Below are 15,498 nucleotides of genomic sequence, written 5' to 3' on the forward strand. Positions count from 1 at the left end.
AGGTAGGATGAACACAGAGTTTTCTAACTTCACTCTGCACCATAGACTGTTTATAAAAACGTCTGCACACAACGTCCAGCACAGACACAATCAATAGTGACAGTATATTGTTTGACGAGAACTAAAGACAAGGAATAATTCTGAAGTAGCTCCGGAGCATTGACATACGACAAGAGCCTATTCAATACAGGCAGGTTAAAAACAGGCACTTTACTAGCTGAATAAAGTAAAGACTAATTTCTTACAGTGGTCTTTTATTTCTTGTTCTATTCATATATTGTTTATCTTCTTCCTCTTAATTTGGTTTATTGGTCGGTGGTAACCAGCTACCAGGTGCATAACCACCATCCATTTAATTTCTGGGTAATTTCTTTTTTTGTATTATGTTGCCTTTACAGTTTGTCATGATGCCTTTTGTGTTTTTTTAGGAAAGCTCTTTGAAATGCCTTGTTGTTGAAATGTCCAATAGAAAAAACCTAACATAGCCTTTCCTGACATTTGAAGGGTTCTTCAAGCCAAACAGTGTGAACTTCTGCTGCTGTGAAGTAGAGAGAAGGGGGGGGGGGGGGGGGGTGTTGAGCACACTGGAAACGCCCATGGTTTTCTGTTCGCTTCCTACAGCTGGGTCCCTTCTTAAAGGGGAGGACAGGGAGCAAATCTGGCCTATAAACCCACTGGCTGTAGCGGATGTACATGTTCTATTTGTAAATTAAAATGAGCCTAATGTTGTGTGAGCTGCCGGACGTGATGCGTTTCATGTGGATATGGCCCAGGGAGGACGTCCTGCTCCTCCTCCTGTCTCCGTGAGAGCACCGTGTTGGCCGCACAGCCGGGACCTGCCCTTTAATTCCGCCTGCTCCTCCGCCATGTCTCCCCCGTCGGCGTAACACAACAGCGGGACCCCTCCGCCTCCGCATCCCCGCGCCGGCACAGCGAGTGTCCGCTCCCTCCTTGCCATGCCCCGGGTCGCCTGGCTGCTGCCCGCCCTGCTGGTCGCTCTCCTGCCGGGCCCGAGCCGGGGCTACTTCCCGGAGGAGCGCTGGAGCCCCGAGTCCCCGCTCCTCGCTCCCCGGGTCGTCATCGCGCTGCTGTGCCGCAACTCGGCGCACTCCCTGCCGCTGGTGCTCGGTGCCGTGGAGCGGCTCAACTACCCGAAGGACCGCATCGCGCTGTGGTGAGTGTCGAGCCTCGAGAACCAGTGAATACTGAGTCCTCACCTGGAACATCCGTGGTGTCAAAACTTATCTTATAATAGCCTATCGCAGAGGTCTTCAACAGGGGGTCCGCGAACCCTAGGGGGTCCGCGGAGGTACTGCAGGGGGGGGTCGCAAAATCTTTGGTTGATTAGAACATTTTTAATATTTTTAAAATTTTTAATTCATTTTCGAACCAATTTTTCCCCCACAAATTTAATGTCTTTAAATACACATTAACATGCATCCAACATATTGTGAGGCTGATTTGACCCTCTGCCTGACAACCTCCATCCATCCAAGGTCCGACATCTCACTAATGTGGGAGTGTGTGTGGTATCCACAGATAGCTTGAGGATTCGCGGTCTCTTCTACATGTTTAAAATAAAAACATGAATCTGTGAATTACTTTAATAGCTCAGTGTTGTATGCAAGATGTATGTTTATAAATGGCAGTGGCATGGCCACCCTGTACCTTGCACATGTTTAAATTAAAAACATGAATATATGAACCCGTGTAATATTTGAATAGCCTAGTATTGAATGCACAATATCAGGGTAGTTATGTTAATACATGGCACTAGGCCCAGTTTAATATAAAACACAATTTTATACAATATATATATAGTAGGGGGTCCCTGCTCCATCTCTCCACCAGTTTGGGGGTCCTTGGCCTGAAAAACATTGAAGACCCCTGGCCTATCGGATTTAAACCAGTGGATTGAGGCCGTGTTGGGCCGCTGTGATGTGTGTGAACGCAATGGTCGCTTTATTTCCACTGTTAAAAGTCACAGTGGTGCCCCCCCATTAAAAAAACTTCCATTCAGTCACAGATCCTCTCCCTCCTCTTCTCACCCACCCCTTCCTCCTCTTCTCTTCTCTTCTCTCCTCCTTCCCCCCTCCCTCTTCATCTTCCATATCTTCGCAGGAAACAAAAGCTAGTATTGTTTGTTCTTAGAATCAAAGTTTGGAAACCACCCCGAGCTGTCAACATCTGGGACAATCCAGGTGCAAATAAACTGTGTGTGTGTGAAGCTGCCACTTATCAGCCTCTGCAGAACTGAACCATCCTCCACCTCAGGGCTGATTCCCAGTCACCCAGCCCCCCCCCCCCCAGCCTTCCTGATCACACCTCTATCCAGCACTGCTCGCTTCCTCTTCTCTTTTTCGAGGGTTTGGGCTCCAGATGTATTTGAAAGATTAGGTTAATCTTTTCTCCGGCATTCAGAGCTGCGGGATTGTGTTTCACAGCAACTCCGGTGACCCAGGAAAGACAGAGACAAAAAAGTACAGTTGGGCGTAAAGGGATTTATAAACTTTTTCATGAACTCCGAAGAATGTCCGGACAACGTGGTCTAGACTTCCTCTGGACTTTCACACACGAACAACGCTGCAGCAGATTGACCACTCTGATGCACTTTCCTTTCATGCTGATATATTTGTATTGTTTTTAAGTCATTTATTTTTTCAGTTTTGCACTTTCCGCAAGATAGTGGGATGGCTCATGTGATCCGTTTTATCACATGGGCTCATTCGGAAACTCTGGAGAAAGTCCTTAGTCTCTCACTTGTGTGTGTTCTCACTGACAGTTCCTCGTAAGAATGTAGATTATCCAGAGTTCAGTGCTAAATTCAGTTTGTGTGAGTTTCAGATTAAACATTTTAAATATTCAGTGACATGAATTGATTGACTGAAACTGCTGTAATTCATTTACAGTTTGAGCTGAACTCTTTCAGTGGTAAAATGAGGTTTCCAAGTATTCGTGTGTCTCTTTCAACAAACCAGCCTCGATGTTGAGCTTTTTTTCCCCTCACATCTGTGCCAGAAATTCCGTCTGTGTGAGTGTGTGAGTGTGTGCGTTTGTGAGTGTGTGTGTGTGTGTGTGTGTGTGTGAGTGTGTGAGACCCTAAACTGTGGCCATGTGGCAGCCGGGGCCCGGTTTTCTGTGTGGTTGCTTACATCTGCAGCACATCTCTTCCCTCATGGAGGAGCTGGTGAAAAAAATGGAAAGTTTTGAAATGCAGTATGAAAGACATAAACTGAGCTGCTGGCCGACCACCAGTTCATACATGCACTTATGAGCATGACAAGATAAGATGGAGTGCTTGACAAGCCGCAACACACGCACATGCAGGTGAACTGCATAATGTTGAGCGTGTGCTCTGCAGGGGCATGCAGGATGGATGTTATTAATTCATAAATCTTCCTTGTGTGTCATGTGCTTCTTTTCACAGTCTCATGCCTGTCAGGCATTGTGCTATTGCCAGCAATGCAAATGTCCCAGATATTTCCATAAAATCTTTTTTTATCCACTTCCTCTTTTCATTGAAAACTTCCCAGCAGTCAGATGCTTCTGTCAGATGGGAAGGGAAGTTGGACAGGTGCAGAGAAAGAGAGAGGTAGAGGAAGATGGATCGGCGAGTTGGTCACATGCAGGTGCGGGGACGCCACTGCTGTGTTAAGCGCCGTGGACAGATGGCAAACTAACAGGCGCTGCACGCCGACTGTCACTCACTGCATGACAGGGGTTTTCAGTGAATCCATTTCTCTCATATTTACACATTCCTTTGCTCTCGCTCGGCCTGTCTGCCCCTCCCTCACCGACACACACTGGGATTTGTTGTGATAACACAGACAGCAGTCGAACGTCGCTCCTCCTCTCCTCAGCCTCCATTGTCTGATTTCTCTGTGCACGCCTGATGCCGTTGATGTGCATATCTGCTCTAATGGCAACGAGGCCCTCCGAGAACGAAGAGCAAAAGGAGAGTAAATCAATTCAACACTGGCACCATGATTCATTATTGGAGATGCTCCGATACCATTTTTCTCTTGCCCGACAAAGATACCTGGACTTTGCTTATCGGCTGATACCAAACACAGATTTTTATACGAATGCATTTTTAAAGAAGAATAACGAAGAATGTATTTTAACAGCTGTATGCTACTACGAAGCCTGAATGGAAGTGATGATGGCTCTCATTGTTGTTTGGCCTGGCTCAGGTCAAACCCTCTGAAAATCAAATACATACAGAGAATGAATTATACAGAACTTCTTTTATTATCTAGTTTGACAATCAGAACTGAAAAAGAACATAAATAAATACATCTAGGGATACACAGCAATGTGTTTCTTTTTTCCCTTTGGGACTTTCCAGTGTGAAATTTTACCAAATTGCTGACATAGTAGCCAGCTCCGGTTTATGCAACACTACCAGAAATCACTTCTGCTTCGCCTCTCTGGAAACTGTTCTTGCTAGTGGCAGCGCTGCAGATCTGCTGTTTTGGAGTGGCGAAGAAGAAGTGTTCTCTGGGAAATGGAACTTGCAATTTCATCTGAGTGAAACTAATATGCTTTCAAAATGTGGGATCGGATTGGTACTTATATTTCCCTATTCGTTGAAACCTGACCCTGTATTTTCAGCAGTATGAGTATTTACAATGCTGGTATCGGAACATCTCTTTTCATTATCGCCTGTAATTTCATTTTGATTATATGTTAAACGTGCAGTGTGTCTGTTTGGAATAGGCTGTTTTTGGTAATTCTGGTTGCAGCTATCTCTTTGCAACTGGAAATGTGACCTGCAGTGTGGGGAAGTAAAGACTGGCTCTGCACCCTCAGAACCCTGAAGCTGCTCTGCTGCTTCTGCACAAACAGCTGTTCATCTCTTTATTCAAAAGCTCGACTCTGTACTCAGAAGACTGAACTGGAGATTCGGTTGTTGTTGCTGAACGATGGTGAATGAGCTGTTGTGGTAATCAACGTCACAGTCGCCGTTGCTACTGAGGGCTGGTCTCCTCAAAGTTTAAATAAAAGTGAACGTATAACTTTCTAAATCGCAACAAATTCAACACTGCACTGTTGTAGTAGATATCTATAGATGGATGGATGGATGATGTCTTATCCAGGTGTTGGTGCCCTTATCTCTAAAGCTTCATTAGTCATTATTATTTATATTAGAATAGCAATGGATTGAATGACTGTGCAATGTAAAAGATTGACCCCTTCTAGTGCTGCGCCTGCTCTGCCGCCTGTGAGGGAATCTCTCCTTCCCTTTCTCTTCAGGTTGCATTTGTTTTCACAGGTCCCTTAGATGTAGGCCCTAAAAGTGGTAAGCCCTGGTATGACTCTAGGACGGCTGTGCAGACACTGATAGGGTCCAGCTGGACCAGTTCCAAATGGCAGTTGCCATAGCAATCAAGGTCGTAGCACAGACCAGACGCTCGTAATGGATATGATAAACCGAGCCCCCGGTTGAGAGAGAGTGAGTAAACAGTCATAACAGAGTTACAAGGCACATGGTCGTCTCTTGGGAAAGTAGGAAAAAACACAAGGTGACTTTGGGGATTTATTGTTTATAATGCGGTTCCTAATAGAATTCCCTTTTGCACTGATGGGTGCTCCGCTACCATGACAAATCTCCTTATTTGGACATGTATAAAGTTATCTATGTGTTTAGATACACCTGCAGAGAAGATAACATTCAGAATTGGGCGAACATTAAACAGTGTTCTAGTACCGCTCGTCTTTATTCTCCTCAGCCGGGCTTCAATGAAATCATCTGCTCAAAACATCTGGGTGTCCTGAAACTTCTTCCATCACACGTTAACCAGCTCCCATATTTCACACTCCTCATCAGTTTTGTTCTCAGCAGTAGGCAGCTGCTTTCTGTAAAAGGAAAAAAAGAATCTGTCTGATAAGCCTGCTGTTTCTGCCCAGCACCCGACAGCAGAAGATTTTGTCCAGAAACCCCAAATGAATGCCAATGCTGCTCCTCTGGATGTGTAACCGGGCAGGTTTAGGCAACATTTCCACCACAACTGCTTCATAATGTTACAATATGTCATTGTTTGAACTTCTGTTTCAGCCAGTGCTGTTAATTGTTGTGTTAACAAAAACATGTACGATGTGATTGGATCTATTCAAATATAGTGATCGGGGAATAATGATTGAAAAACATATTTTAATGCTAAACTGATCTGCTGTTAGTCTTTGTTTTACTTTTCGCCCCTAATTTTAAATATGTCTGTATAAGTATATACACATCACTTTGTTTGTGTATCTATTTCTGTAGAAACATAAGCTCACTACTATAAATTAATGTGGACCAGAAAACAATGGGTCTCCTGCTGTGAGAATACCATTTGAGTGGCAGAATAAAACTTTCGACAGATATTCAGAAAAAAGACACGATCATACCCTGAGACTGCAGCTGTGCTCAAAATTCAGTCTGTGGCCCAATGCAAATTAATAAAAGTGGAATTTTAAAATCATCACTACAAAGAATTGTATATTTTGATGTTTCTGGTATCAGGATCAGTATTTTCCCCTCGTGTTGGATCCGTGTATTCCTGTTACATCATATCTGTAATATTAAACACCACAGATCTGATCTATACATCTGCCGCTAGCCTACAAGTAACAGTGGATGTGTGTCACCCAGTCAGTGGTGCTGCAGATCAAGGTGCACAGTGAAACGTGATTCTCTTTTTTCTCCCACAGGGTGGCGACAGATCACAACATAGACAACACCACAGCCATCCTGAGAGACTGGCTCATCAAGGTGCAGAATTACTATCACTATGTCGAGTGGAGACCTGAAGATGAACCCAGGTACTGTGTGAGTCTGAGTGTGTCCCTGTGAGTGTGATGACATTTTTCTAAGTGGTCTGTGCTTGTCTTAGTGCCTTTGAGGATGAGCTGGGGCCTAAGCACTGGAATAATCTCCGTTATGAACATGTGATGAAGCTCCGTCAGGCCGGGCTGGACAGCGCCCGCGAGATCTGGGCCGACTACTTCCTGGTATGTTGTCATCCTCTCGTCTTGCTATGTGCTCTCAGCGATGATGTCTGAGACTCAGCATCAGATGTGTGTGCAGACGAATGGAGGAAGCTTCACAGCATTTTAAATACTGATCCATCGACTGCATGTGCTGATACCTGTTCATCGTTATATATTGAAATTCAGAAGCATAAGCAACATTTTTTACGAAAAAAATGTAAGTGACGAAATGAGTTTCTAATTAAATGTGTCATTTATTATGTTGATTTGTTTTTTGGATGCCTGCTCAATAATGTTAGGTTAAATGGGTTAATTTCTTTAAAGGTTTTTTTTTAATTAAATGAAGAAAAGGGTATTTGTATTCATAATTGCTAACAACTATAGCATGTAAGCAAACCATGTATCCAATAATCTAACTGTTGTAACAGTGTAATGTGACAATGCTAACAACAATATAACATTGTTATCAGTATTATTTCTGATTTTATAAACATTATTATTATTATAATATGAATCCATCCAACCGTTCATTATCTTTACCTCTTATCCTTTGAGGGTTGCTGGGGGAGCTGGAGATTAATTATAATAATAAAGATAATAATGATCATTTGTATTAATCAATTATTATAAAATGTTATAATAGAAATAGATAATCAATGAGCTATTTTCTAATTGTTTTACAGGAACCACATTTTGTCCTTAATTTTAGCATTGGAGAGCTTTGACCACTCATAGTGATGTAAAATATCAAACTTGTTTTTCTTTTTCATGTTACTTATTGGCCAACATTAATTACTAACTGTATATCTGGGATAAGTCCATATCAAGCCAGGCTAATGTATGGTCAAGCTCTGGAAAAGCAAAAAAAAACCTTTTCAGTCGGTTTGAAAGGTCAGTTGAATGATATTTGTCAGAGTGATCTCAGCTTTAAATTGGCCGCATTGAATTCAGTGGACAGATATTATTGCGAAAGGAAATTCAGTTTGCTGGAGAGCCACCTTTATTTGCTTTATTATTACACTGCGGCAAACACACACACACACACACACACACAGGGTTTAAATGTCAAGTTCTGCCTTTGACAAAACTGTTCTCCTCGAAACGCGGAGTAGCATTTATTCAGAACACAGCCAGGTGTAGTGCTGTCTGCTGGTTAGGGATGTTGAAGGAGCAGAGAGGAGCAGAGAGGAGCAGAGAGGAGCTGCTCTTGCTCACACTTCCTCTGTGATCAAATACATGTTGCTGTGGCTCAATCAATCATTCGCTGTCAGCGGGTGACATTTTGTCTGCGCTTGTGTGCTGATTGTCATCGATATTGTGCCCTTCTCTTGCGTGTGCAGGTTGCTGACTGTGACAACCTGCTCACCAATCAGGATGTGTTGTGGAAACTGATGATGGAGAACAAGACCATTGTGGCTCCCATGTTGGAGTCCAGAGCTGCCTACTCCAACTTCTGGTGCGGCATGACTTCCCAGGTACTGCAGACGCGTTCACCACTTACACCTGTTTACATACAGCGCACAGAATGTGCATATCTGCTGCGCCAGGTGTAGAGAGGAGGAGCTGATCCACTGAGGATGTAGTAGTGTATGTATCTGCTTTGACTAAAGTAGGAACACATCTGTCGGCCAGATGGCAAACAAAGATATAAATGCAATACTCAGAGAAAGAACATTTTTAAATACTAAAGTGACTGATTAGAAATCACATAAAAAATCAAAAATTATAAAAGATCAACAGACTCAAGGTTATTAACCAAGTGCAGCCTCCTTCATGTCAGCATGACAGTGTCTGTATAAACTGCTTATTCTGGGCAAATAATCAACAACCCACATTAAGTCCAAAATGAAATGTATATCTGTATTAAAGGGATAGTTCACCTAACATTTAAATTCACTTATTATCTACTCACCACTATACCGATGGATGAAGTGTTTGAGTCCACAAAACACTTTTGGAGTTTCAGGGGTAAACAGAGTTGCAGCCAAATCTTTTAATTGATGACTGTCTCATAGATCGTAACAATGAACAACAACAAAATGTTGATGTATGCTTTGTTTGAAAGTGTAAAATATGACCTGGAATATGCAGACACTTGCCCACACAGTCATGTCGGCATGATCTTGATTAATCAAACTTGCATATCTGATGTGTCACTCTCATGCCGTCTGTGATCTATTTCTGTTTGGGCACGATGCCTTCAAGTACTTGGCTTTTGCTTCCTTTCAAATCATAGTCGACACATGGACATGGTCTTGTCCTCCAGCACAAAATAAGCCAACATCCAGCGTGAGTCCGCCTCTGATTCCTCCACAGAAAATATTACTTGTTGACAGTTAATAGGGCCAATAGGGAAGAAGTGTCTTTAACGATCAATGTTACTGTCAGCACGATCCATTTAGAAGCAAAACAAGGAGTTTCAGTTGTAATGTTTTAAACTGACATACAGTGGACTGATGGACTTTGAGCAGCCAATTTGGTCCATCAAGTAAAATCCCTCAATCCCTGGCAGCTGTTTTTTTTTTTTTCATTTCATATGGAAACTATATACATCTTGACTATACTGTATGTCGGTGTTCCTCCTCTGACCTGCAGGGTTACTACAAGCGTACCCCGGCCTACATGCCGATCCGTAAGCAGGAGCGTCGCGGCTGTTTCGATGTGCCCATGGTCCACTCTACCTTCCTGGTGGACCTCCGGAAAGAGGCCTCCCGTCAGCTGGCGTTTTACCCGCCGCACCCGGAGTACAGCTGGGCCCTGGATGATGTCATCGTCTTTGCCTACTCAGCTCGCATGGCGGGTGAGACGAATGCGGGAGAGACATCTGGAGGGATTATTATTTAACGTCTTCGTGGAAATGACAAGTTGTGTGTGTGTAAGCATTGTGTGCCTTTCTTCCCTCTTGTCTCAGATGTGCAGATGTATGTGTGTAACAAAGAAACATATGGGTTCTTCCCGGTGCCGGTGCGCTCCCTTGCGACCCTGCAGGACGAGACGGAGAGCTTCTTGCACACGCAGCTCGAGGTCATGGGTGAGTCAAGATGTCAAAGAGGGCGCAGAAGGACCAGAGTGACTGTGAGATTATAGCGAACACACACAAGACTGTGATTAAACCTGATCCCTGATTAATTGATCTATTGTTATCCCAACAATCTTTCTCTAGTAATGTTATGTTGTGCTGTAATGTGCTGCCAATTTTACAGGAGTCACAACATTTAATACAGCTGTAATATACTCTTTTATTATATTATTGTTTTACTGTATGGATTACAGGATGTGTAATAATAATAATAACAACAATACTCTAATCTAAACAGGAATACTAAAGAGTATATACCACTGCTTTATTATTATTACTACTATTATTATTATTATTATATACAGATTAGTGAAAAATTAAAGGAAAAACCAACATATAGACATGAAGATGGTGTTAGTGTTCCTGACCATGAATGCTTCTATTGAACGGATCATACACTATTCACTTTAAATGGATAAAACTGCCATATTTACCCACCATTCTACTTTCAATAACAAAGTGAAACCATGTTTTATTATATTTTAATGAATGCATTAAAAATCTAACTTCTTAAAGTCATTAAATCTTGATAAATTATGAATCTTTCCCCCATCATTTTCTGGTCACACTTTGTTTCAGTGTTTGAAGCTTTTCTTTGTTCCACAGCAAACTGAATGTGTGCAGGTTTTGAGCTGGGTCACAAAGAAAGAAACATTCAAATACGTCAACTTTGACCCTGTACTAATAATCAAGAAAATTATTTATTAATAACTAAAATACTAATTCTTTGGAGCCCTACAGTGACGTCTTGTGCCTTAAATGGAAGCACCTGCATTTGTTTATTTTTTTATTTCAACTCATTTGTTTAATTTAAAGTTTAGATCAACAATTTAAATTATTAGTTTTTTCTTAAATTGTTCAACCATCTGTACACTCTCTACAAACACAAATAAATCAAAATACAAGTTAAAGTACGGTTCATTTGTCGGGAACTCCCAGTGGTTCCCTGCACCACATTTTGGGAAACAAATTTGACATTCTCTTTGTGACCTCCTCCCTTTTTTTCCCCCTTTGAAAGTGAAAAATCCTCCACTGGAGCACTCCAGCTTCCTGTCTCTTCCTCCCAAGCAGCCTAACAAGATGGGCTTTGATGAGGTACACACACACACGCACACACACACACACACACACACAGGCTCACACAATAACCGAAGCACACGTATGAGATCTTGCGTTTCTCTTTGCACCCAGGTGTTCATGATAAATCTGGTGCAGAGATCTGACCGTCGTGAGCGCATGCTAAGAACTCTGTACGAGCAGGAGCTCAGCTGTAAGGTTGTCGCTGCTGTGGATGGCAAGTACGTTTCTCATCTTGTTTCTCCCCCACTGCCTGTGTCTTCCTGATTTGTGCCTCTGCAGCACGCCGTGTAGATTGATGTAGGGAGGCAGGGCTGAGACAAACAACCAGGTGAACAGTAGCAGGGTGCGTGTTCTCTTTTAAATATTCCCTGAGCACATAGATCTACCTCGACTGGGGGGGGGTATTCTAATGTATTCTAATCATATCTTCTCAACACCTGCGTGGCCTTTCTTGTATTTGTACATTATAGTGCAGGCTGTTTTCACAAACACACATGCCCATTTATATAATTTATTGTTTCCATCTCTAATCTTCTCTTTCTCTCAGAGCTCTGAACTTGTCGGAGATCGAGTCTATGGGGATTAAGATGCTTCCAGGCTATAAAGACCCTTATCATGGTCGACCTCTCACCAAGGGTGAACTGGGTTGTTTCCTGTCTCACTACAAGATCTGGAAAGAGGTGAGACTGTCGCACACGTCCAGGCCTCCAGGTTTACCTGAACATAGAAGATAACGTTCACTAGTGAAAGGCACAGTAACTCAGTTTGTGTGAGGAAAGGCACCTTGTTTTATTTATCTTTTAATAACTGCTCTAGTCTTTTGTGAAATATGTTTTGAAGCAGCTGTCTCTTCAAATGAAATGTTTTCCCTTTGTAGTTTCACTGCACTATGTCTTCAGGGAAGATATCCCTAATGAACACAACGTGTACAATGTTGTTACAATTACTTCTCGATTGTAATTATTCCGATCAAAGGAGTCCAAATGTTATTATACCAATAAATAATTTTGGCAGCTTTCTCATCTTACTTATGCTTAATCACACTATTCTATAATCCGGCTCACCAGCGTCTAAGCAGCACTATAATGCTCTAAATCCATAAGTGTGTGTGTTGTAGATCGTGGACCGTGGCCTGCAGACTTCACTGGTCATCGAGGACGACCTCCGCTTCGAGGTATTCTTCAAACGTCGTCTCCAGACTCTCCTGGAGGAGGTGACAACGCACAAGCTGGACTGGGATCTCATGTGAGTCACGCTTCAGTGAGCGGGAGGGGAAAAACACGATGTAGTAAACAGAGAGGATTATCATCCCCCTGCAGTGAAATCCGTCCATCTGTCACACATGATATCTCAGACGCCGCTGTTCACAGGCTCAAAACACTACTGGAAATAATGCGCCTTAACATCCCACTGCTGAAGGCTTAGCTCCAGCAGTTTCACATTCACAGACAGAGAGCCACTGAAATAGAGGAACAAGGTAGGAGGACTCGTTTCAGGAAGTTGGAGTCCGGTTGGTTTTCTGTATGTTAGAGGACAGACAGTTTGAGCACTTGGAAACTTGGATGGACGTGAAACGATTTCCTGATCTTTTGTATTGAAATGTCAGCAATAGATTATTTATTTAATTTAACAGCAGAAAGTGCACAGACCAAAGTTTGAACCAATTTCCATGTCTCTGCGACATCATTCACATTGGATCCAGTTAGTTTTGTGTTTTACATGTAATTTAGTAACTTTTGTTTGATAAACGTACATCACCTATGAGGGCTGCGTCTATCTATACTCCACATTGATTGGTTTGCACACTGGTGTGGATCAAAGTCTCGACGTTGGAGAAGTCAACTTTGAATTCTGAAGAGGGCTTTGATTTAAAAGAAACTTCACTGAGCTTAACATTCTGCCACATGCACCACTGGCTGCAATCTGAGGCTAAAAATGGGCTCCTTCCCTCTGCAATATATATACACCCTCCTTGGGTCCAATTATCCGCTCACATGGCTTCTCATATCACTGCTGCACAGACGACTCAACTACACCTGTCACTCCTGCCGCATGACCCCACAGTCTCGGTAACGAATCTCTGCTCTCCTCTCAGACATTCGAACATGGAGGAAGGAATGCTCCCTCCCTCCCAATCAGTGTCTCCTTTGTGTCATGTTGGATGACCAGTTATCCCTCTCTCACCACATTGCATCTGTCCTCCTGGTCGTGTCACCTTTCACAATACACCACAAGATAAATCCGGCCTCACCTGACTCAGTATGCCACCCAGCAGCCCGTGGTTATCCCTCGCCTTGATTACTGTGACACCCCTCTGGCAGGCCTCCGTTCACGCACAGTGAAACCCTGACAGATGGTCCAAAATGCGGCGGCAGGTCTCGTCTGCAATCAATCAGCTACACATGAATCAAATTCAAGTCGCTGATGTTTGTCTACACTTTCAACCTCTGGGTCTGCACCTATCTGCTTGAACTCAATCATATGGGCTTATGCTCCTTATCGGCCACTGAGGTCCTCCCAGTAATATCATGTGGTGTCACAGTCCAGACTTTTCTCATCTGTGGTGAAACAAGCTACCAAATGATCAGAGCAGGGGCCTCCCTCTCTTTCTACACAAAGCTGTTGAAGACTCCTCTCCTCTGAGAACACCTCCTTCAACACCCTAAAATCTCTAAAGCAGTTTGCAGACATAAACTTTGGAGGATGTCCGCAGAATTGGGTCTAGACTCGTGAACAAAGCAGCAGGTGATTCTCCGCAGCAGGATGTATCCTATTCATACGGATGCAGAGATCATGTTTTTGGTTAACAACACATTGACACCTGTGTTGTCTCATCCTGAGATATTTTTATTTTTTATTTATTTATTTTTATTTTTGTGTTAGAAATGAGTACATGTGAATGAAATGATCATATTTTATTTGAACATTGTAACACGTCCAGCAGTTTCAATCAGTTTCTTTAGAGTTTAAGAACAAAATCTTCAGATAAAAATGTTTTTGTATATGTTATGTACTGTAATGTGTGTACTGGTGAGACACCGGCTTCCTCCCACAGTTCACAAACATGCAGATTGGGGTTAGGTTCTTTGGAGACTGCACATTAGTCGTAGTTGTGAATGTAATTGTGAATGTTTGTTTGACTCTGTATGTTGGCCCTGTGTAACCTGGTGGCCTATGCAGGGTGTACCACACCTCCTGCCCCATGTCAGCTGGAATTGGCTCCAGCCCCCTACCCCCCACCCTGCAACCTTCAAAAGGATTAGCTGTATAGATAAATAGTTAAATACTGTTTGACAGTTTTTAAATCATTTTTGTGCTCATGATTTTTAATCATCTTGTTTCCTTTGCTCTCACTTTCTCGTACAGTTACATCGGACGCAAGCGCATGCAGGTGGCCCATTCGGAGAAGCCTGTACCCAACATACACAATCTGGTGGAGGCCGACTACTCCTACTGGACGCTCGGCTACCTGTTGTCACTACAAGGAGCTCAGAAGCTCCTCATGGCCGATCCTCTGACCAAGATGCTCCCCGTCGATGAGTTCCTCCCTGTCATGTATGACAAACATCCAGTGTGAGTATAACTCCCTCTTCCAGCCTTCATCTTCTCTCTGTTCCCTCTCATCTGCCTTTTTCTTTTTGCTTCTGGCCTGTAGCACGCTTGTTTATCTAATCTTTGTTTCACTCATCAGTTCAGAGTACATGAAACCCTTTGAGAGTCGGGACCTGCACGCCTTTTCTGCCGAGCCTCTCCTGGTCTACCCGACCCACTACACTGGAGACCCTGGCTACATCAGCGACACGGAAACCTCTGTGGTTTGGGACAACGAAACGGTCACAACTGACTGGGATCGAGCCAGGTCGAGGAAAACTCAGGAGCAGGAGGAGCTGAGCTTCGAGGCCCAGAACTCTGACGTGCTGCAGTCAGAACTGGAGAACTGGAGCGCACGGGACGAGCTGTGAATTGGGAGGGGGGGAGATACAGATGAGGGAGATGGAAGATAGACAAAGCTGTGATCACGTTGGGCTATGGATGAGAGGGAAGGAGTAAAACATAAAGCAGGAGAAGAGGGAGAAAGGCAGAGCAGATGGATATGAGGCTGATCAGCGATAGATGCTTTTCCTTGTATGTTTCTCTCGCTACACTATTTCATCTTTCTCTTACGAGAGAGGGTTAGATGTAGTGATAACTCTTGTAAAGTCAGCTAGCAACTTTTGTTTTAATTATTGCATCCAACGCACAGCCCTTAACCACAGTCTGGTCCTTTAAATAATGCCACTATTTTTATTAAACATTTGATCAGATTTGTCCCAATTGATATTTTGAATAAATCCCTTATTAGGAGATTTTCCTAAACAAAAAAAAGG

General features: G+C 43.2%; 1 protein-coding gene across 1 annotated transcript; it reads left to right on the forward strand.

Moving 5' to 3' along the window:
* The first annotated feature begins 956 nt into the window (after positions 1-956).
* On the forward strand, positions 957-15,093 carry colgalt1b (collagen beta(1-O)galactosyltransferase 1b). The gene is made up of 12 exons (XM_061091971.1): positions 957-1,174; positions 6,694-6,804; positions 6,876-6,993; positions 8,313-8,447; positions 9,568-9,772; positions 9,884-10,003; positions 11,070-11,146; positions 11,243-11,349; positions 11,679-11,811; positions 12,249-12,376; positions 14,498-14,704; positions 14,823-15,093. Exons 1-12 carry the CDS (start codon positions 957-959, stop codon positions 15,091-15,093), a joined length of 1,830 nt encoding a protein of 609 aa, XP_060947954.1.
* The last annotated feature ends 405 nt before the right edge of the window (positions 15,094-15,498 follow it).

Source organism: Limanda limanda, chromosome 2 (assembly GCF_963576545.1).
Source record: "Limanda limanda chromosome 2, fLimLim1.1, whole genome shotgun sequence".
Taxonomy (NCBI): domain Eukaryota; kingdom Metazoa; phylum Chordata; class Actinopteri; order Pleuronectiformes; family Pleuronectidae; genus Limanda; species Limanda limanda.